The 22,651-nt window shown below is 45.6% G+C and overlaps 2 protein-coding genes across 3 annotated transcripts in view; one reads left to right on the top strand and one right to left on the bottom strand.

Moving 5' to 3' along the window:
* PCDH12 (protocadherin 12) overlaps positions 1-3,199 on the top strand; it is a 10,013-nt gene extending 6,814 nt beyond the window's left edge. Inside the window, exon 4 of the mRNA XM_074916607.1 lies at positions 2,358-3,199. Coding sequence (XP_074772708.1) covers positions 2,358-2,722 — 365 coding nt within the window. The 3' untranslated portion in view covers positions 2,723-3,199. The remainder of the gene's footprint in view (positions 1-2,357) is intronic.
* Positions 2,595-22,651, bottom strand: DELE1 (DAP3 binding cell death enhancer 1). Of its 2 annotated transcripts, none has more exons than XM_074916608.1 (12): positions 22,523-22,651; positions 22,248-22,359; positions 21,899-22,019; positions 21,372-21,515; positions 14,692-14,747; positions 13,003-13,096; positions 12,146-12,288; positions 11,227-11,385; positions 10,238-10,330; positions 6,644-6,800; positions 6,129-6,393; positions 2,595-2,734 (listed from the first exon to the last, which is right to left on the bottom strand). In XM_074916608.1, exons 1-11 carry the CDS (start codon positions 22,627-22,629, stop codon positions 6,137-6,139), a joined length of 1,443 nt encoding a protein of 480 aa, XP_074772709.1. In that variant the 5' UTR covers positions 22,630-22,651; the 3' UTR covers positions 2,595-2,734; positions 6,129-6,136. The 2 variants fall into 2 exon arrangements, with proteins under 2 accessions (XP_074772709.1, XP_074772710.1); XM_074916609.1 differs by having other exon boundaries at positions 21,372-21,512.

Here is a 22,651-nt window from a genome sequence, read left to right as displayed (position 1 = left end):
TGCTGGACTCCTTCCTCCTCTCCCAAACACAAACAGAGAAGTTGACTTGCATCCTGAGAGAGGGAGGAAGGAAGCATTGCTTGTGCTCAGGAGTATCATAACAGCTGGCAGAGGCTGTCTGGGCCTTTGTGCTACTCCCAGCGGGGGGGGGGAACTGCACGAATAATCTGTCCCAACCAGCTCTCTGGCTGTTTATGCTGTGAGCATCAAGCTGCGGGCTCTCAGCACCCAGCACTGTCTATTAACACCTATCTCCCACCAGCGAAACAGAGCGCTCCCAGCAGCAGATGAGAGATATAACTTTATTGATTATAAAACCAACCTCTGCTCCCAAAACACCATTAAAATAAGGCAGTAAAGAGTTATCGGTCAAATTAAACACACCTAATTACAAGGTTTCATGGCCACGGGACCATCAGCTCACGGTGTCTTGGCTCTCCCTGCAGCGAGCAGACTACTGTTGTGCCCTGCTCTAGAGCTGAAGTATCAAAATATTCAGGGAATGCAGCGGCTTCTTGCAGATTGAAGAGGAGAGAACTGTGGCTGTTTTACAGAAAAAACACGGGACTTCAGCACACTTGGGAGATCTCTTAAGAACAGTCACTGTGACTGAAAGAAAATACTGAGATTGCAGAAAGCCTGGAAGTTAAGCATCACAAAAGAATTTTGGGGCTTCAGCTAAAACAAATTCTAAATGATGTCTCTGCCCTTCTCTCCTTACCAGGTTTGAATCCCAGCACTCACCCCCATCCCACCCCAGGACATGGCTGTTTTCAAAGCAAAAGGACTAATTACTTAGTTGGCTGAGGAAGGAGACCTGTCGCAGTGATTGACTCACCACTGACCGAGGACCATGTGTCCCAGGCTGTGGCAGGGTATCCGTTACCTTCTGGAAGCAGCATGATGAGTGCACTGGAACGGGGACCCTCCTTTTGGAGGTCACTTTCTAAGTCAAAGCCCCATAATTACTGACAGCAGCTCTTGCCATCTGATCAGTACTGCTGTGATTTGTTACCAGACACCAGTTATTTATTTTGCTGCTCTCTAAGTGTTTCACAAACCTGACGGTCACTTCGAACCTCCCCATGGTTCTTGGTTATGCTTTGCAAATGAAGCAATGAGGGGCTGGGAGGCAGCGTCTGTGCAGCACATCACAGATTCTTGTTTACCAACTGCAAAGCTCTACCTTAAAAAACAAGAACTGCCATTTCCTTTCCTGCTGTCTGATGAGGAAGCTATTCCAGGCTCACCCCTGCTATGGGGTCCTTCCTTTAATTTCCAGTATATGTTTATTCATGGACAGTTATAATCACTTATTCTTTTGCCAACACTATTTTAAGCATAAAGATTTCCTTTGTCGGTGCTTATCTCATCGAAATAATGACAGGTTGCAGTCAGGTCCCTGGTGAGCACTTGCTTCCTTAGGCTAAGCAACCTCTATCTCTTGGGGTCTCCACCATGTAAGCCTGGACTCTCTCCTGTTTTCATCTCAATCGTTTTCTCTGCACTTCTGTCATTTCAGATCCTCTTTCCTACAGATGGATAATCAGATTTGTATGTAATACTCTTAATCAGGTCTCACTGGACCTAGTAACAATGCCACAGATATGTCTTCATGCCAACAGGGAATACCTTGACCAACACACTCTATGATTTCATTTGCTCATTTTGGGGCAGAATCACATTACTGGTACACTAACGAGCCTGCAACCAACACCCACACTAGGCTCCCACTGCTCCTCATCTGTTTCCAATTGATGAACAACTACTTTATAGCTCAATTTTTTGTTACCAGTCTTCAACCATCCAGCTGTGCATTTTATAATCCAAAATTTCATTCTACTTCTGCTGTTATTGCTTTCACAATAACCCATTTCTTTTCAGTCTCAATATGCCTGATTAGTAGCAAATTCCCATGCTAGAGTAACCCTTAAGGGAAGTCCACTAGTGACCTTCTTTCTGTCCAACACTTCTCACTTGAAAGCTTTCCATTGTTGTCTTCCCTTTAGCCAGTCCTAGACCCTCACTTTCTCCAGCTTTGCTAACCATTCAGTGAAGGGCCACTTGAGGCTGCACCAAATGAGAAAGCAAAGTGATCCTAATATACAGTAAAAAAACCCCAAACCCAAAAACCCCAGTAGTTTTAAACCATTTCTAGTTTCTTTGTTTTTAAGCTGCTGGTTTGAATGATGCCGCTGGTAGCTTATCTCTAGACCTGTTTACAATCAGTCCTCTCACAGCTGATTTCAGAAGTCTCATTTCTCAATTTATTTTTTTATTATTTTTTTTTTTTCCCTTCTTCTCTCCTGTGGTCTCCTCTATGTCTCACCAACAGTTCTTGTTTTCACTCCCTCCAGAGCTGGCCCTCAAGAGGCTGACGGCTGCTGACCCAGCATGGGTGGCTCGGCTCTCCCTGCCACTCACCAGTAGTTACAAGGATAACATCTTCTCCCCTGACTCCCCGCATTCACCTCAGGATGAGGAAGCTGCAAAGCAGGAGAAACCAAGGACCTTTGAGACCTTTGGCAAAGGTGCTGGGGCTGACTCGAATGCCGCTGGGACAAGACTGGCCAGCACTTTCCTTTCTGAAATGAGCACCCTCTTTGAAATGATTTTGTCCCAGAAGGTCCAAGTCCACAATGAAACAGGCTCGGGGCTTCTGCGGCAGCTGTCGGCACACGGGAAGAGCCTTGGACTGGAAGACAGTGCTCCTGTTCTGTAGGCAGCTTGGCGGCTGTGATAAGGAGATAAGAGTCAGACAGAGCTTCTTTCTGCATTTTGGGTGCACCTGTGCTTTAACAGGGTCATTGTATCATCCATCTCTAGACCGATCACGACAGGTGTATTTCTTCCTTTGCCTCACCCCATCAAACTTCTCCATGACTGATTTCACCTTGTTTAGTTCCCTTCTACCTGCCTGTTCTTGCCTTACTAGCTTTCCTCCTCTTCCACCCTCATTTTTCACCATACCATCACATCAAGTCACACAACAGCAGGAGGGCCCTTTCCTCCCAGGGCAGGCTGACTGGGGTGGGGGAGTTGTGGGATAAACCACAACACAGTCAACTACATCCACCTGATCACAGACTGTGCACCACGGACAGTAAAATATCACAGTCATGGACTTTACAATATGCTGCAGAGTTGGGCTCCAGGATCTCAGTTCTTATTTAAATAAAATTGTTTTTTTCTAACACTACCATCTCTGGACCAAGGTGCAGTATAGCTGACATGATGATGTATCTGCAGAAAGCCTAAAATGGCAACTCAGAAAGAGGAGATCTGCCTGTTGTCTCCCGCTGATCTTTTCACCTTTTGTGGTTCTGCCACTGTGAATGTGGTATTTTGTAAAACACCCCAAAATCAGCACTGGCATCTCTCATAATGGCTGCACTAGGTGCCCACAGTTTCTTTCTCCATGCTCTTTTGAGGCCACTGGATTCTGGAGCCTAAGCCTTGCCCAGAAGCAGACAACAGATGGCTGGAGTCTGCCAAAGGTAACCTGGGAAAAGGGAAGCATGAAATCACTTGTTTAGAAATATTCAGTCACAAGCTTCAACCATATTAGGGCCTTTCACTTTGATCTGTATGTATGTGAACTGTAAGACAGTTTTAGGATAATAGCATGTGTAAGAAAACTAAAATGTGGATATTAGTAACAAAGAAAGAAGCACACAGGTGGTGTTAACCACGGGGATTTGCACTCACAGAGAATGGAAAGACAACAATGGCATAAGCATCTGGAGTGCACCTGTAGGCTTGCGCAGCGGTGCACGGATGGTAGGTAAGGGCTTCTGGATTGTGCACGCACAGGACTCTCCTAGTACCATAGTTTGTGCCTTCCAACTACGATACAAAACGCCAGAACAAATGTGGGGCATGTTGGCAAAGTGGCTGTACAGGTGAGAGGAGAGTCAGGCTATGGGAATGCTGGTGAGCCACCCCCTGCTGCTAGCAGCACACAGTGCTTGCTGAGTGACTAGGCAGCGAGGCCTCCCCTCCACCACACTGCAGGCCAGCAGCATACACACTGCTTGCTTTCCTTCACCACTTTACATTAAAAGTACTCCACAGATACCAGAGTGCACAACACAGCTTTCCCCACAGGTAATTTGCTTATGGCGGGGCTGTCGCACCAGGTGTCTTTGGGTGACATTTTGGCTTTCATTGTACTGTTAAGTTGAAGAAGAACAGGCAGCCTGACCCAGCAGACATGATCCTGGAGCGTCTCCACTGTCCAACCCGTGTTCCTTTTCCATGCACCTAGAGGTGACAGTGCCCTGCTTTTAGTCTGTACACACACAAGCCACAGCAGCAGACAATCATATAGAAAATTTAAAATGGAGTTAATGAGAAAGTTACCCCTTTCTAATGCTCTCAGGACCAAATGACAAAAGCAACAGAGTAAGATTTCCCCAGGTAAACTCTTTAATACCCAAAATATCCACTGTTGTATTTGGAGTCTCTGAAGTGCTTTACAGATGACCCCATCTCTGACAATAAACTACACTGATGGGTTGGCCCCAGCCTGCTTATACTGCTGTGCTGCTAATAGAAGTACCTTGCTGTTTTGTTTCACAAACAGGCTCTTGCACTAAAACAATGTCAGTGAGCCAAATTCTAACTGAGATGCAGCTGGGCAAACCATGAGGGAGGTGTATCTGTGAGTGTGAGGAGGCGCAGGCCTAAGGGGTTCCTCTGCATCCTGGGACAGAGGAACAAACACAGGGACACACAGAGGACAAACACACAGCACAACCTCACATACTCCTCTGCAAAGTTACTTTGATGTGCCTGTCAAAGGACAATTTTAACAGAAAAATACATTATAATAAGCAGATTAAAAAGGAGACAAATTCCTCTCTCTTGGTTCAATTTCCTGATCCTGCAAAGTGCTTTCAACCCCCCAAGCCTTACCCCCGTCCTGTCCTGACCAATGTGTAAGCATGCTGTGGATTATCACAGAATAGGAAATCCACCCGAGGAATTTCCTGCTAATTGTATCCTGCTTGATAAAGGAAATGGTCTAAGAAAGTTTGGTCTGAGCAGAAAGAGAGACCAGACTAGAAGAACAATCAGATGTGTTGAGCTCTGGCTGTGCCCCTCCCTTGGTGAATGGAGACCATGGCAAGTTCAGGATGGGGCCATTGCCTTTGTTTTTCAGAGCTCGATCTACACAAAGCACCCCATGGCTACAGGAAGCTGGACAATTTGTACAGATGCCCTTGAACCAGTTTAAACTGGTGTGGACAAATGTCTTTTTCCGGATTCAGCTGCCCCAGTGGAAGAAATTATCATACCAGCTGCTTGCCGCTGTCTGCCTGACGGTGGTTACTGCCCGCTGGGAGCATCCCTTAGCCACTTCAGTGAAAATGAGCTGGCGTGCTTAGCAAACATGTACAACATAAATTTTGAAGCAAACCTTGCTCATTGTGACTCAAAGGGGTGTACCCGTGGGAGCAGCTCACTGCCAGAGCTGAAGGAATAATAACTGGGGACCGAAGGACACTGACAATGGTGCAGGATGGCTGAGGACAGCCGTTACTTTCACTGGTTCAGGTGGATCCATAAGCCATATCCCACAAACATCTGTGCCATAATAATCAGAATTGACTCTTGCTTGTACAGGTTTGAAAGCAGATTAAACTGCCACACTGGCAATGTAGAGAGAAGCCCAGATTGTGCTGGTAGCAGAATCACCGTGGGAACAGCTAGCCTTGAAGTGAGATCAAATTGCCTCAGAGGGTGCAGGCCAGGCCCATCAGAGAGTTAGCTGCCAATATCACCATACGATGGCTTGTAAACCTCACTGGGGGACCATGTGCAAGATGCGCAGGGCTACTGGAATTATAGCCCCAAATCATACCACTGTGGCATGGTGGAAGGCTACACGTAGCTCTCTATGGAAACGTAGGAGCGTAAGGAAGGTCCTTGTATGGGAAGGTAGAGGGCCAGACGACATGGTGTCACAGGAGATACCACAAGGTTTATTCTCAAAACACCGATATTTAAAAATGGCTCCTGTTCATTAACAGAAAGCTTTCTCTTCCCATTCACTGCTAGCCTGCTTCCAGCTCCACACAGGCTAAGAAAGGCTGCCTTGCCTTCCACCTGCTTACATCACTTACCGACCGCTCTAGTAATGGCAGTGCTGAGGCTCCAAGCACTGCAGCTCCAGTGGTGCTGCCCTGTTTCTGAGGGCACGGCTCCACCCTGCACCACTGAGCATCATCGTGTGGAGTCCGTCTGTGCTCCAAGAGTGGGGCAGGGTGAGGGCAGATTGTCTTGGCTGGGTGGTGTGGAAGCCTGCGGGCATATGCTCAATAGCCCAGAAGCAGGGGCTGGAGGAAGAAGCTCTTATTGCAGAAGGGAACGAATGCTTTGTTTGCACATCTGGAAGTACATTAAAAAAAGATATTAATGATGCATCATACTATAGGAACAGCCTCTCCACTTCAGCTCGACTGGAAATAGCTGGTAAGAAGTGGAAAGGGCTGATAAAGAAAAGTGGCCCCTTCAGTAAGAAGGACTTCTTCTTGCCACGTCCCTGTGCCACGTATCCTCTGGCAATATGGGCCCCACTTTTATGGGGTCACTACCCCGTGCAGTCCCACACACCCTCTTCCCCTGCTGTCCGCGGTACCTTCCACCTCCTCTTCTAACACTCGCAGCCTCTCCCGAGCGTTCCTGTTCCCAGCAGCAGCTGACTGTCGGTAGTGTCTCATCGCTTCTGCCAGGTTCTGCTGCACTCCAAGGCCCTTCTCATAGCAAACGCCCACGTGATACCTGCTTTGGGCATCCTAGCCACAGGAGACAGCACAGCAATGAGCCCCACACCACGGAGATGTGACGACAGCCCACAAAAGGAGAACAGAGAGTCTTTAACACCTTCTTTAAAGTTTAATGCTGTACCTTTGGTCACCTTCTTTAAAGCTTACTCCTCTATCTTTGGTCCCTCAGACCATATCTTCAACAATTTAGTTCTTTCTCCAAGCATATAGTGAAGCAGAATTTCTTACCAGCCATCTCTGACTCTGCTCCCTTGTATCCCTTTCCAATTAAATTCACCGATTTTCTTTCAACATACAGGTCTGTGTCACAGGGACAAAGAAACTGCTGTCTCCTCAGAGCATCCCAATTGTCTTAGGGGTCAGAGCTAAGAGGCCTTGGGCAGCCTTGACTGCATCCACATCCTGATCACACCCAAACCCTGAGCACGCCCTGTGGACTGCCCTACTACAGTTCATGCAGAAGTCTTGTAAAAACATAACAAATGCCACAGAGGTAATTGCTGCCAAGAGTTGGAAGATTCCCCTTGGCAGCATCAGGCCTTCAACACAACAGCTCACCCCTATCTTGCTCAGCCCCACCTAATTATATTCCAGAAGAAATCTCAAGCAGCAGAAATGAAGCCAAGCAAGTAAGTGCTAGAGAAAGGACACTTAAACTACTTAAGACACATGTAACTGCTAAGAATGGACTAGAAAGTAGAGGATGCCACTGCAGATGGGTCAGTGAAGCCAAATCCAAACCCGTGATATGTTTACATCTCGGCTGTGCACTTTACCTTTGAGATCCAATGGGAGGAAAAGGGTCTCACAGATAGCAAGAAAGCAAGATGATGGCCCTGAAGACACTGAAAAGACTGCATGGGCTACCAGTCACACAGACCTTTTCCAGCAAAAAAGCCAGCAACATAACTTGAAGGGTATGATTGCCAGAAACATGATCTAAACAAGGCTTTGCAAAAAAAAAGAAAAGAAAAAAAAAAGGGAAGTAAGTAGCAAGCTTTAATAAAGCCATGAGAAAAGAACATATTGCAAGTGTTGCTGTCTGGGATGTAGCTGGTAGAGGAAAGTGAAGAACTTAATGAGTGGGTGCTTTGCAAAATGTTGCAAGTCCCAGTTTATGACAGCAATAAACTTCTTCAGAGATGAGATAAACATGTTGAAGGATTGGCACTTCAGATGTGACAAGAGACAGGGTTAAATAAGTATGAAGTATTCCACTAGCCGTCTCTTATCTGATGAACACCTCAAAGACAAGACCACAAGAAGAGATCCCCAAATTAGCATGGCATAAGTGACTGCGATATGCTTTGAAATCTGAAGGTCAGACTCAGTTCTCCATCACCACTCTTTTTTATATTCTACGGTTGCATGCATAAAATAAGGGAGGATAAGAAGTGGTAACCAAAGTAAAACGCAGCTCTCTGAAGCATCATTGTATTTGGAAGAACACCCGTCAGAGTTTCCCCCTTGGCTTTAGCACAGAGCAACAACCTGGTAGAGAAACACCCAACCCATGACTTTTTGTGCCTGTTTTCCCTTTTCTGGAGTTGTAGCTAAATGGTGCTGTCCTTGCTTCACCCATATCCAGTCTCCTTTTAACCAACTAAACATAAATTCATATTCCAGGGTAATGGGAGAAAAACATACTCAGGGAGCCCTCCTCCCAGCAGAAGGTGTGGGGTACATCCCAGGGAGCCTACGCACCAGCCTGTCACCAAAGATGAGGCTGTGGTAGATCTGCAGCCAGGATCCATCGGGAAGCAGAGATGGGGAAAGATGACTGGCTCCTGAGAACTGTCCCGGCTGGGACCAAAACAGTGATCTACAGCAGGGTACCCCTGGGACCTGCAGTTACCTGCTAGATTTTCTGCTAAGGGTTTACTAGGCATTGAATAAATGACAATCATCTATTGAACAAGATAATTCATTGTTGTATTGTGCAGCGTATGCATTGGACATCAGGATGGAAGAAAGAAGTCAGTGATGCAGCTTATGAGAGATCTTCAGCAGATCTGGAATTAAATACTGTATCAACCACCATGAACATGATGTCTGAGCTGCTGGTGCTAGTCAGGTCTAGTCTTACCAGTGATCTACCAAGTGCCTGCATTGTTAAAAGTGGGTAAAAACTGAAGTGGTGAAGTTTGCAAGTGATGTAGCATCATTCAGAGTGATCAAATTTATGCAAAGAATTAATTAATAAAGAACTTGCAGTGAGCAACACAATCCCAGAGGAAACTTGGTGTTGACAAACACAAAACAGCGCTTATAAAAAGAAATCTGTGAGTCACTGTGAGAGCTCCCTGAAACCATCAAGTCACTGCTCAGTGGCAGGCAAAATGGCAAACAATATTAGGAATTATTGGAAGGAAATATGGAACAAAGCAGAGGATCTCATTAATTCAGATCCCTGGCATGCCTCCATCTTGAGTGCAGTTTTAGTCCAAGCATCTTAAATCGGTCAAAGGAGACTTAGAAAAATAGAGAGAAGCCTGACAAGCAAAATGGAACAGCTTAACTATGTGGAGAGACAAACTAAACTAGCACTCTGCAACCTGCAAAAGAAATGACTCAGAGAGGACATACTGAAGGGCAACAAAATCAGAAGTCTTAGCCAGAAGAGGGAATAGCTATTCATTATTTTCCATTATACAAAAGCTGTGGAAACTGAAGTTAAAATGAACAAGTTCTTCAGAAAATACTAGCTATTACAATGCAGTGCAAGCTGAAAATGAGTGAACAGTGTCACAGCGCTGTAAAGAAACAAAACTGCGGGATGCAGAAACCTGACTGCAAGACATGGGATGTCATATTCGACTACTCTAAGTGCTGGTAAAGGTTCAGGAGCGGCACTATGCTGAGACTGTGGCACCACCCTTCCAAAACAGACAAGCCTGGGTCACTCAGAGAAACTTCAACACTGAGCAAGAAAATTGTTGGGGATCTGGACAACATGATGTGTGAGGATCAACTCAAACAATGGGGGAAGGCTGAATGGGGATTGAAGTATGTTGAAGGCCCCTGCAAAGAAATAGTCTTTTCATCCTCTCTATAGAAAGCAGGAAATAATGGGCCAATTTTGAAGAACAGATTCAAGACAGACACAAAGTTCTCAAAATGATACAGTCGTGAAGGAGTTTGACTGAAGAGCATGGAGATGCTCCATAATGGGAAACTTGTAAAATTATGCTAGATGAATATAAGCACTAGTGCTGTAAGAATTGCTCCAACCCAATATGGCTGTTTCTACATTCATGTTTTGTAGGGCCTGCGCCCCAGGGCCTGCTTCTCCTCCAAGATGCACCAAGGCTCCACCCTGTCCTTTCAGACTGTGAGGCAAAATCCTGACACTTGCTCCCATTTCCAAGAAGCCCTAAAATCTGTGACCTGTAACCTGCAATGATGCCAAACTGGGAACAATCACAGCTTGCAAAGGGATTACTTACACCGTTCTTCGCTGCCAGCAGCAGGTACTTCAGACCCCTCTTTTCCTTAGGTTGCAGCCCCCTCATGTAGAACACTCCAAGAAAAGCCTGTGCCTACAAAAAACCATGACACAAATCAGCTAGGATCTTCCCCCTTAATTACTTCAGTTCTTCTACTGATTTTGCAAGTTGCTCAAATGGTGGGGTTACAGCAGCAAGACGAGCCTGCTAAGTACCCTGCTTGCTGCAAAAACTGTTGAGAGAAGCAGAGGGCTGTCCTAGGAAAAGTCAGCCTGATATGGCAAATACAAAAAAATCACATTTGATCTATAGAACTCCACTATTCGTGCAGTTAACATCACCATACTAACACCATAAGACCCAGAATATCGCTTCAAACTGCACTGTGGAAGTCAGAGCCAGAGAATGGCTCCTACTCGTGAGCTGTCCATAAGATACAGCAGATGCATTTCCTGGAACAGCATGCTACATGAGACACAGTCACTGCCAGAACGACTGGTGTTCGCAACACAAGATGGCACATGCCTAAATGCATCCCCTAAAGAGTGGGAAAGGAGGGCAAGGTACACAGATCCATGCCGATGAATCATCTTGAAAAGTCACAGATACAATATGAGGATCTGTTCTTACTTCAGGCATCTCATGGAAGTACTTCCACCAAAGCAACCTGTACTCTCATAACACAGAGATGAAACACAGCTACATTTTCCACCATAGGTCAGTTTTCCTAAGCCAACGCTCTAATCTAGGTGTCTAATCTAAGAGCCCCATTAAAAAGCCCAACAGCAAAACAGTCAACCAACACAATTAGCTGCTTCCCATGTGCAGGCAGGGCTGTCTCCTGTACACTGACAGGAGTATAAACATGTAGGAAGAATTTTGCTTCCAGTCCCACAGATGCTGCTTTCCAGGATGTCTTGTGGTTCAAATCCTTAGACAGGGCTCTCTGCTGGCTCTCTCCTATAAGCTCCCATGGTGTGGACACTGACCTCTGTAATCCCAGCCATTGCTGCTTGCTCCAGGAAAGTCACTGCCTTCTGATGCCTGTCCCATTCATTTTCAGGTCTGTGGCGTAAGAGGTATCTAGCGTAGCGGTACTGTGCCATGGGGTGACAGCTTCTGGCTGCATGGCAGTAATAAAAAGCTGCCTGGAAAAAGAGAAACACACTTGTGTGATTCAGGTAACACATGCCCACAAACATGACGACTCCCCTGTGGCCAGGACTGTCTTAACCTCTCTGTCTAGATCTATCATAAGCTGCACACTCTTACCCCAGCAGCCCTCCCACTCCTCCCCACTGAAGAACGTGAGATTGTTGAAGTGAGACAATGGACTGTGAGTATACGAGAGCCCTCTAACCTCTAACCTTCTCCAGTCATAGCTCCCTGCATGTTGAAGGGGGTGGCACTGGGCCAGCAATACCAAAGCTTATTCTGTGCCAACGGGGATCTGCACAATTACTCCAATCAAGCTGCCTTTGTGGATCTTTCCAGCTCCTGAAGGTGCTAACTACGGCCAGCACGCACTAGGTGGCAGGCTGCAGTTAAGGTACTCAAACTGGTTGGCTCGAGCTGTAAAGAAGCCCTGGGATGTGCAGTGGTGTTTTAAATACAGTAACATGACAGGTTTCTCCTTGGTACTCTCCCGGGTGCTAGCGGCACAGCCTGCATACCTAGGGGAAGACCTCAGAAGCTATGAAAAGGGGGATTTCAGGAGCACATCTCTGAGGGGATCTATGACACTGAAGCCAGCACTGCAAACTTGTATTTAATATTATTTTCAGTGTTTTCTAACGAGACTTCAGAGTCTGTCGCACCCATGCAAAAGGAGAAAAGCGCCTGCGCACCCAACAAAGGCCACCCTCCTGGTCTGTGCTGCACGTACACAATCCTTCAAGCCATAGATACCTTCTCCAAGTCTTTTTCTGTGCCTCTGCCATGTTCGTAACACAGACCCACATTGAACTGGGCTTTGCTGTAGCCTCGATCTGCTGCCAGTTTGAAGCAGGTATAGGCTATCCTGTAACGGCCTGCTCTCATACTTTCAATCCCTGAGAAGAACACAATGTAAAAACCAGGGAAAAGAGTACAGACACAACGCAGCCTCAAATGCAGCAACCTCTCCCACAGCTACCAGACCTTCCCTGGCCCATGCCAAGCGCTCCGGCCCACTTCCAGCTCACTCACCAACCCTCACACCACAGGACCAAAGTTTCCATAGGAAAAATTGCAGCACTGTGCTTTAGGAATTTTTCTAGCCTCATTGCAAAGAGGGATCACAGGCTAACACAACGTATGGTTCGCACAGAAGCGGCTCACTTTTTTAGTGCTGCAACTAGTGGTGTATATAGGGCAGGGACTTTAGATCATTGCATCTTCCTTCAGCTCTTCTTAGGAGTTGCAATTCTGCAATTGCTTTTTCAGCTTGTCAGGAAGACTGAGATCTCAGACAATAAAAAAGGATACAAGGATACGACATCTCGTGTTGCAAAAAAGACAGAGATGGCTTAATTTCCAACTACAGATGTCAGGACAACAGTGCAGGCTTCAACCAAGCCTGGATTTAAATATGCTGATATAAATCAGGTGGCAGGATGGGACAAAGGGCAATAAATCTCTCAAAGCACAGTTGAAATTGCTGAAAGGAGGCTTCAGCTTGGGTATATGCCATCTCTGCCTTCACACAAGACCTGCAACGATTTGGAGGTCCTCCAAAAAAGAGAAATGTGTGGTTTAAGGACAAAACAAATCCAAGTCCACATTACCGAGGATATTCAATGCAATGGAAATGTCAATCCGGAAAATCTGCTGCAATTGGAAAGCAGCTTCCTCCAAATGCCCTCGCTGAGCTGGGTCACCCTGAGGAGTTAAAGAAGAAAGCTATTAAGACAGCAAAAACATACAAATCCTATAGGAGATTCTTTCCTGGAAACCGAGCAGTGAGACACATTTGTACTGTACTATAGTTATCAAAAGGGTGATGTAATCTGGTGTCATGTGTCCACAAAAAAAATCTCCCTGTCCTACACAGCCATCTAGTTAGGGAGCTGTATGGACATTGCTCGCCTCCCCTCTGACCAGGGAGCTTGGTGTAGCCTCTTGGACAGCATCAGACCTTTCAGAATTTAGCAAATACCTGATACCACTCGTAACTCCGTTCAAAAGTAACACTAGCCCTTGTTCACTGCCCTGCATCATGTCAACAGCACAGTCTCTGCCAAACATGCACTGACATACTTGTATATGCTTTACATAACTCAAGCTGAGCCCATGCTGTCAGCTTACCAAACACTGCACACTCCTAATAAAAATCCTGCACAGCAGACAATGTCTTTTCTTTCTCAGTAATGAACATTATTTTTTACTTTACCACGGCTCTGGGAGGTGGGAGGAGGATGAGCCCGGCCTGTTGCTTTAGCTTCCCAGCTTGCATACAAATGCAGTGCCATCGAGTGGCAGCAGCGCACACTGCACACGGCCGAGATGCCTCCGCTGCGGGAAGTCATTCGGCAAAACTGCCCCTTGTCACCAACAGCCTTGCTGCTCAGCCAGCGCTCCGAGCTACTCGCAAGAGGACAAGACACGGACCAACAACCCTCCTCTCCTCAGTCCTGCCCCATGACCTGCAGGCTCTTCCTAGGCCCTGCAGAAGTGGCACCTCCCAGGACAGGGAGCTCGACGCCCAGCCCCTCAGCAGATCAAGCAAATGCCTTTCTGGTTGGGGAGCAGAGGTCACTGCCATGTCAAAGTGAGAGGAACCCACTCTATAAATACTCAATTTACCTCCACTGTGTTCACAGTGTCCTTGAACAACTGCTCAGCTGACTGATTTTTAAAATAGGGAATTGTCTGCATCTAAGACTGTGAATAGCAAGGAATTAGCAGGTTTAATCACAACAAGAACAAAAATACAATTTATGGCCTTGTGACTCTCAAGCTGATGCATCCTCTTCAAGCATAATGTATCTTCCTCTCTATAACAGACAAGAGCCAGTCCTGATTTGCAGTTTTAGGAGGAGTGACTCCACCTTCTCCACTCATGGGTTGTCTGGTAAAAACCAAAATAGCAACTGCATGTAATCACCTAGTGAAATGTTGCATCAAAATGCAAATACACAAGAAACAGACTGGTGCTACTGAATAGGGTTTTTTTGTTTGGTTTGGCTTTTTTCTTTTTTTGCCATTTTCTTTCAGTGCTTCTCTACTAGCACTCCTGCTACACAGACACCTCAAAGGACGGGGATGTCAGTTTGTAGTTCCTGGAACTTTGTTCTGGCTAAAGCAGAGGGCAGCATATCACATCTCTTTTTCCCCTGGCCTCCAGCTGTGCAGGGCAGAAAACAGTCTTGCAGGTGTGTGGATTGCTCAGACTGTGCTTGGGGTCGCACTGAGATGTCTTCCTGTAGGGAAGGGGCCTCAGGTGCAGATGAGGGTGCAAAAAATGAAAGCGTTACCTTTGCACTGCGGAGAACTGGCCCCAAGCTGGACCTCTCAGGAATCTGGAACTCCCCTACATTAATAAAAAGGACAGAAGAAGCAGTGTTAAGCAATGCTGTATCTTTGCTTCCTCCTCTTCCCATCCTCTCTCCTCCATAGCATCTTCCTAGAGGACTGATCGCCCACTCAGTCAGGGACACTGAGAACAGAAGGAACACTGACCAATCTGACCTTTGTATCAAAAGGAACCAAGTGCCACATGAATACAGTCCTGTAATCTGCAGCTGGCCAATGCACCTCCTCCAGAAAGACCCCCAGTCTTCATTTGAAGACACTAAAAGGTAGAGAATCTTCTGCTTCTGAAAGTTTGTTCCAGCAACTAGTAATTGCTGCTTTAAACCTCTGTGCTTCATTTCATATTAAAATACAACTGGTTTCTGCTCTCAGGCGCTGGCTCTTCTAGGCTTTTTTTCCTCTTTAGTAAAAAGCCCATTCTCCTTTTGAAAGTCTTGATATGACTAATCAACCCCTCTTGATTCCTGTCTGTGATTCTAAACAGACTGTGCTGTTCATGTCTTTCAACTGAAGTACTTTTCTGCCTGACTTGATTAATTTTATGACTTTTTGACACTATTCCTGAGTTTTCAACATTGCTATTGGAGTGAGGACCCTCTCACCAGTGTCACAGGAAGGGTAAAATTGCCTCCTTATTCGAATTCGTAACTGCCTAGTTTGCATGTGTCAGAACTATGCTCCAATTCCCATTGCCCAGGGCATCACACTGAGATCTCATGCTTAGGTGCTTGCTTCCCTAGCTCCTTTTCCAGGTAATTTTTTTCCAGGGTACAGTTCTGCTTCTGCAAGTGGATGATCAGACGTGCTATTCTGGCTGCACTGGACGAAGGCTTAGGTTAACACCTCAATGTGCCCCACTTGCTCACTGCTGCCCTTTTATATATGCTGGCACAACCATGTGTTCAGCCACTACCCGGCCAGTTTCAGAATTATAGACATGTACAGCTAAAGCTAAGCCACCTTGCTCTTAACAGAATTGTGCTTGAAGTGGTTACACAGGCATTTACACCAGCTACTCTAAGAGGATGGTAACCTCCAGCAAAGAGGAAAAACAGGTGAGGGCTGACTAAGGCCAGCTTTTTTTAACCTGAATCACCATAAGCAGCTGGATCCTGCTCGGCACCTAACACCAGGTGCTGGAGCCCGGATCACTCCAAGCCAGTGCTGCTAACACAAGACATAGCTGTGCCCTCCCCAGGTCTCCCTGTCCCCCTCTCAAGCTGTGTGTCTGCAGAGCAGGAAGCTAATACATGAGAATAATCAGCCCTTTCCAGGGCCTGATTCCTTGATTTGTGGCACGATACGGCTACACAAGCACTTGTGCCAGCCCAGTGGCAGAAGTGAGTGTGCACAGGCAGGACTGCCTCTTGCACTGCCTGCCCTGTCTTACAATGCGCATGAAGCTGTGGCTTGTGTTCCAGCTGCAGCCTTATTATTCCCAGATAAACAGATCCCCTCTGGCTGTATTAAAATGTATTTTATCTGAACAAGCCCCACTCACCCAACAAGCAAGATCGCTATGACGAACATGATTTCTATTTGTCATTCCACCAAAAGTAATATAATCTGTGAATTTATTAGTTGAACTTTACATTTATTTTCAGATCAGGCATAAAATTATCTGATCTTTCTCACTGTAAGAGTCTATCTCTTGTTCAGGTATCTCCCTCATGATGTAATTTGGTTTTTTGCCGTATATAAAACAGCAAATCCCATGGAAAAATACTGTCTGTATTAAAAATTCTCCCAAATATTTGTTTAAATAACATTAGTACATTCATGCTTTCAATAAACTTTATGTTTTGTATAGACATCTACTCTTAAATCAGAGATTCGTCATTTACTGAGAAAACTCACTGTAATTTGGACAAACCACCACCCCATGAAAAAAACCCAAAAACTAACTCTGAGTTCTATCAGCCTCCAGAACCATCTCATGCCCCTCTACCACTGGGAACCTCTCCTCACTCAAATCACAGTAATCTCCCCAGATCAGAGTTACCACTCCCGGGGAGCAAACCACTCCTGAGGAGTCATTTGGAAGAAAACACAGGGACCAGTTGATCCTGACACCCAGTCCCATTTCCTGAAGAGCTAGATTATTGAATTCTCTTGGAATTTCCCTTTGAAAGGGAAGAGGGCAAGCCTCAAATCAAATCTCTTCATGGATATCATGATTTTTAAGACTCTCCTGTTTCAGAGCAGCTGTCTCAATACTAGGCACACAATCTAAACACATTGTTTAGGTTCCTTCAGCAGTAAACGGAGAAATAAAAGCACCCCCCAGAGCGAAGAATCCCACCCCACTTCAGCAGAATGAGATGACCAGTTTAGATTAACCTTCAATCTGACATTAGTTAATACAAGTTCACCCCAACTGTTTGTTTCTTACTTCCCAAAGAACAGGCAAGCTTCAGCAGAACTTCATAGGAACTAGGATTTGAACAAATTCACTGCTATACTGCACACACAGAACCATGTTAAATTATTCTTAAGGTTATATGTTCAAAGCACACAAAAGCTGCTAACAGTTGGAATTTTCTGCTCAACCTTATTTCTACTTCTTCAAACACGTAGCTATGATGTAACATGACTGTGCATCCTTTCTTCCATGCAATCTTGCAGCTTCCAGTGCCCTGGATGCCCGATGCTCACATATTCAGCAGCTAATAAATATTTGGTATTTCCCCACTGTTCATCCTGTACTAATCAAATGTTGCTCAAAGCTAGCTCCAAATGAGAAATTAATAATCTTCTCATAGACAGTCTAGATTGCTCATCCCAAAACATCCAAATGCTTCACAAGAATTAATTCACAACAAGAGCTGGACAAAATCCAGGATTTCTGCCTCATGGAAAATTTTAGTGTTTCCAATTGGTTTCATTGTGCTCTGAAATGAAAACACACTTCTGAAATGTCTGTAATCTCAGAATTGAAATAACGAATTTTACAGTTCTGCCAGGGGTAAAATACAACTCCCCAGGGTAGCATTCAGCTGCTATAACACTGAGACTGGCTGTAATCACCTGCTTGTTCACTATGTGCCTTTAACTTTTCGGCAAAAAAAGCTTTGAGTGAGGCATGAATTGCATGAAAAAAATAGGATGCGATCATGGAGCTGAGGACTTGCTGACAGTAATATCCAGAATGCTATTTAAAGCAACTTATAAATGAATTTCTTAGTTTTCTTTTTAAACACACTAAAAGTAATATATTCTATCATATTGTGTTATGTTAAAACTGGAACGGCTCATCTGCAAAGCTGGGATGTTTGGATCCATCACAAAGATCTTTGCTATTTGAGGTAACGAAGTAGCTGACAGCAATAGCAGATTGTCCCTGTACATGTAGACCAGCACAAGCAAGTCTGGAAATTAACTGAAACACTGAAAGGAAGGATGAGGACATGGAATTCTCTCTAGAAGGTCCTTTGCCAACTGCAAACTAGAGAAGTGAAGGTACAATCTGCTCCACCCCAAGTTCTGGAGGTCTCTTCTCTAATGGCAAGACTTTGCTACCAGATCCTCTGTATCATCTGCCAGGCGTCTGTCCTTCCCTCCCTTCTGCTCTCCCCAGCTTCTTGCTGCATTCTGATTTAGCCAGCCTCATTCTCTTTCCGTAGCTAAACACCCGAAAAAAAAAATAACCTAAACCGTAGGCAGCTTTTTCTGTAGAAATCAAAACATACTCGGAGAGGAAGGTATCACCAAGGCATCACCAAGCTTCACTTTGAAACGTTCCACGGAAAGATTCACAGGAGTTCTCACATTACAAAACTATGCATTTTTTCAGACTCTTCAGTGAAAATTACTGAATCTCTTCACTCTGACTTTTCTCAATAAATTCCCACAAAATGGATGCACAGCACAATGTGAGAATGTAACCTGAGGACTTATGTATTGAGCAAAATCGAATTATTTCTGACATTTATTATCTCTGACAACTGACAGTTGTAGATGCTTGGGCAGAAAGGGTAAAAACCAGGGATTATCAAGTCACGCTTTTCCTGGCAGAACTTTCCAGCAATCAGCTGTTCTGTGATCTTCTGAGCAGGAGGTTTTGACTGGACTAATCAAGTCTAATTTGAATGTGTAATTTTACCCAATCACTTCTTGGATCCCATTTATACTTCTGGCCTGTAGCAATGAGTTCCACAATTTACCTGTGCCCTGGCCAAATTTCTACTGTCTTTTGCCTTTTTTTCAAACTTGCTACCTGACCATTTCTGTGCTGCCTATTAATATGGGTATTATGAAAAATCTTGTCCTTATTCACTTTCCTTCAACACTTTTTGTTTCACAGAGCACACCCTCTGCCACTTCTTTCTTAAACTGAAGAGTCTGCCTCTCTTTGTATGTAACTGTTTCCTTGTCATCCTTTTCTGTGCCATTTTTGTTACTCTTTTTAAGACAGTCTTTTCTTTAAAGTGTTCAAGCTGTGGCTGCATCACAGACTTACACAAACCTATGATACTGTCTTGTCCTCAGTTCCTTCCTTTACAATAATTAACATTTAATTGGCCTCACTGCTGCTGAGCACTGACTTAACCTTATCAAAAACATATCCATGGTGACTTTAAATATTCCCTCTGCAATGTAATTATTAATTTGACACTCCTCATTCTGTATGTGTATTTACAGTTACATTCTCCTGCGTATACTAATTTAACTTACCTTGGAATTAACCTGGTTTTAGTTTTCGTGCAATTGTTTGCTGTGACTTTCAGATTTGACTGTCCTGAATAATTTTTTTACTTTTTGTTTCTTCTGTCACCTTACTCATCACTTCTTTTTTCCAAATCACTGCTGACTGTGCTGAACAAACCCAAGTTTCAACAAAGGACTTAAGGGAATCCACCAGTAAGGGCTCTCCACTGTGAAAATGATTCCTTGTACTTTACGGAGTTAGTAGTCCAATAGTAGCCCCTCTGCCTTCCCTCACATCAGCTCTATTTCTCCAGATAGCTTTGTTTTAGGTCCTAGCTGAAAGATTTTCAGAAAGCTAAAAGCTGGATAATCTTGCTCCACATACCTGTTGACTTCTCCAAAGAACTCTTAATAGATTTACAACCCTCTTAAGTCTCTGCAATGGAGCAAGCTGGCCTGAGAAATGGCTTCCTAAAACCTTTGATTCTTTGATATAGCACACTCCTCCAGGTATCTAACATCTCTATTCTATAACACTAACACAGTTTCTTAGTATTACCTTTTTTTTTCTTTTTTTTTTTTTTTTTCCCCAGTTTTGCAGCTCAAACAAGCCGCTTTTTTAAAAGCCAGCATCCAGTTTGTCAGTGTTCATTCTTCTGATCATACAGCAGACTTAAGCATTGGGTTACACATCATCATTAGAGGCCCAACAATTTCATAGCTTCTGAAGAACATCTGAACAAAAAGCATGTGGCCTTGGTGACTTGTCACTGTTCAATTTATCAGTTTGCCTAAAAGCTCTTTCTATTGACTCTCAGTAGGAAACTGTTTGTCAGACACAGACACACATTCACTCCTGAATGTTCAGCAGTGCCAAGTGAAGGCATCACTGTCTCCACTTATTCCCCACCACTTCTCCCAGAGGTCCATGTCCAGTTATCTGCCAGCGAGGCAGTGTGTCTGAGTGCTTCTTAATATGCTCCAGGCAAAAGCAGATGGGTTAAACAGTCTAATTGGCAGTTTAGGTAAATTAACCTGGCTGTTTTCCTGGAGCTAATTAGGAGACATGGAAACAAAATGCTTCATTTGCCAACTGATGGGGATGGTAACCTTTGGCAGGAGATGCGTCTGATAAGCAGTGATGGGCAGTAGCTTAAAACAGCATTGAAGAAAATCAAAAATCTGGAAGAAAGTAAAGAATGGGGAACCCCTCTGACCTCTTCTGCAACACCTTACATTATCTGGCCAGTATCTGTGCACTGGCTTTTTTATGTACCTCTTCTACACCATGATCATATGTGGTCCCCTTTAATACCTGACCCATCAGGCTTCCTGCTTCTAATAATTTTCCTGAAGCCATTATCAGTGTTTATACATCCAGTGAGTAGCCCTGTTGTAGGCCTCATTGAATCGTGACAAGAATTTGACATATAGGACATGCTTTCCTGGGTAAGAATACAATTATTTTTATCTTCCCATTTTTTATAAAACTCATTTTAATAAGAGTGTCTTTGATACCTCCTTCCACTGTCTTATCTACAGCATAACTGCTTGGAAATACATCCTCATCTTCCAGGAAGAAGAGAATTCCTTTAGTTTCACACCGTGTTACAAATCTCCCAGATCACTGGTGCACTATTTGCCAGAAGTCTTCCGACTGCAAACATCTGTCCACAATAAAAGAACAGAAACCAGATGCTGTAATCAGGTCACTAAGGCAGCCCAGTACTGGTAAAGCTGATGCCTGCTCCAGCAGTGACAGCACAGGCTGCTACCTGCCTTCAGGAGATTTTTTCCCTCCTGTCTCTGGACTCCTGACTCATCTCTCTGAAGTTCTGTCTTTCCTCTCTAACTTACCTCTTCAAGTGTCAATAAATGGCTATACACTTCTTAGCTCCTAGCTTTGCCTTCGGGAAATTCAGACTTAGAAGTCCTTCTACCACAAGTATTCTGACCAACAGCACACTGCACATACCTATTTCTGCCCAGGGCTGGCTCTCTCCTTGCCCTGAGGGGATGCTTGAGGATGAATTCTCTAGTGTGACCTCTGGACTTGCTTTCTGCAGGAAGTGGGACCCCAGCTGTGCCCTAGGACAGCTGGTTGAGGCTTCAGTCTCTACTGAAATATAGAGCACAAAACAGTTCCCGTTAGCTGTGCAGCGTCTGCTTTAGGAGACAACACTGGTCTGTTTATCTACCCAGTGTCCTTCTCTGCTCTGACCACAAAGCCAAGCAGGAGGGAGGTTCAGGGAGTGGAATCCATAATAGAAAACAATGGTAAGGGCATGTGGGATGAAAAATGGGATTGCATCAAATCCTTAAGAAACAGTGAGATTCCCCTGACAGATACCAGCCCTCACTCTTCCCAGAGAGCTTGAAAACTGGTTGTCAGCTTCTCTCAACAGCTCTCTTCCAGTCTTAAGTTAGCATATCATGAAGCAGCAATCCTGTCCAACAGCCGGGCCCTCCCACAGCCCCTTCTCACAAGCCAGAGCTGCTAACCTGTCTGCTGAGAGGGCAACGAAGAAAGCCAGGGAGATCTGTGCTCTCTCCTGGCATCCGGTAGCGATCTCAGCCATGAGATCTGTCTGACCAGCTGCAGAAGAAGTGCACCGAGTGCTCCCTGAAGAAAAGAAGACACAAGTCAAGGAAAACAGCCCCACTCCCTCCTTCTGTCCTGTTTCCCTGCGGCAGCTTGCCCACAGCTCCATTTCGGGGAGCCTCCCACCACGGCTCTCCTCCCCGGGGGCTCCTGCAGTGTCCACAGCTCCCATCCCCTTTCACCCCCCCAAGGTCTTCTGGCGACATTCCTCCCGGCCAGGGACACCCGGCCCTGCCTGCTGCTCCTCACCCAGGTGACTGCCTCCAGCACGGAATAGCGGGGCACCAGGCCGGGCAGGGGCTGCTGCCTTCCTCCTCGCTCCCAGCCATTTCGGGGCCGTCCATCCTGGCAACCGGGGGCTCTAAAACAACCAGAAAACACCAACACCGTCAAGCCAGAAATCAGTCCTCAGACCGCCCCCTCAGCAGCGCCCTTGGGGCAAGGGGACCCCCCGATGTCGCTGCAGGCCAGCGCCGCGGTCCGACGGGCCGGGCCCCGGGCCGAGCCGCACTCGCCGCACTCACCGCTCGGGGCTGGGGCCGCGGCCGTCGGGCGGCTCAGCGGCGCAGGCGGGGCGGGCGGGGGGCGGCCAGCAGCGGCCTAGGCCGCGGCCCAGCAGCAGCCGCCACATCCCGCCCGCGGGACCATAGAGA

The sequence above is a fragment of the Athene noctua genome, chromosome 12 (genome assembly GCF_965140245.1).
Source record: "Athene noctua chromosome 12, bAthNoc1.hap1.1, whole genome shotgun sequence".
NCBI classification, from domain to species: Eukaryota; Metazoa; Chordata; class Aves; order Strigiformes; family Strigidae; genus Athene; species Athene noctua.
This window is presented reverse-complemented; position numbering and strand designations above follow the sequence as displayed.

Coding starts and splice junctions, on each gene's coding strand:
- DELE1 (XM_074916608.1), bottom strand. CDS start 22,629: ATGTGGCGGCTGCTGCTGGGCCGCGGCCTAGGCCGCTGCTGGCCGCCC. Junction 22,360..22,522: donor CGCGGCCCCAGCCCCGAGCG/GTGAGTGCGGCG, acceptor TGGTTGTTTTAG/AGCCCCCGGTTGCCAGGATG. Junction 6,801..10,237: donor TGCTGGCAGCGAAGAACGGT/GTAAGTAATCCC, acceptor TCCTGTGGCTAG/GATGCCCAAAGCAGGTATCA.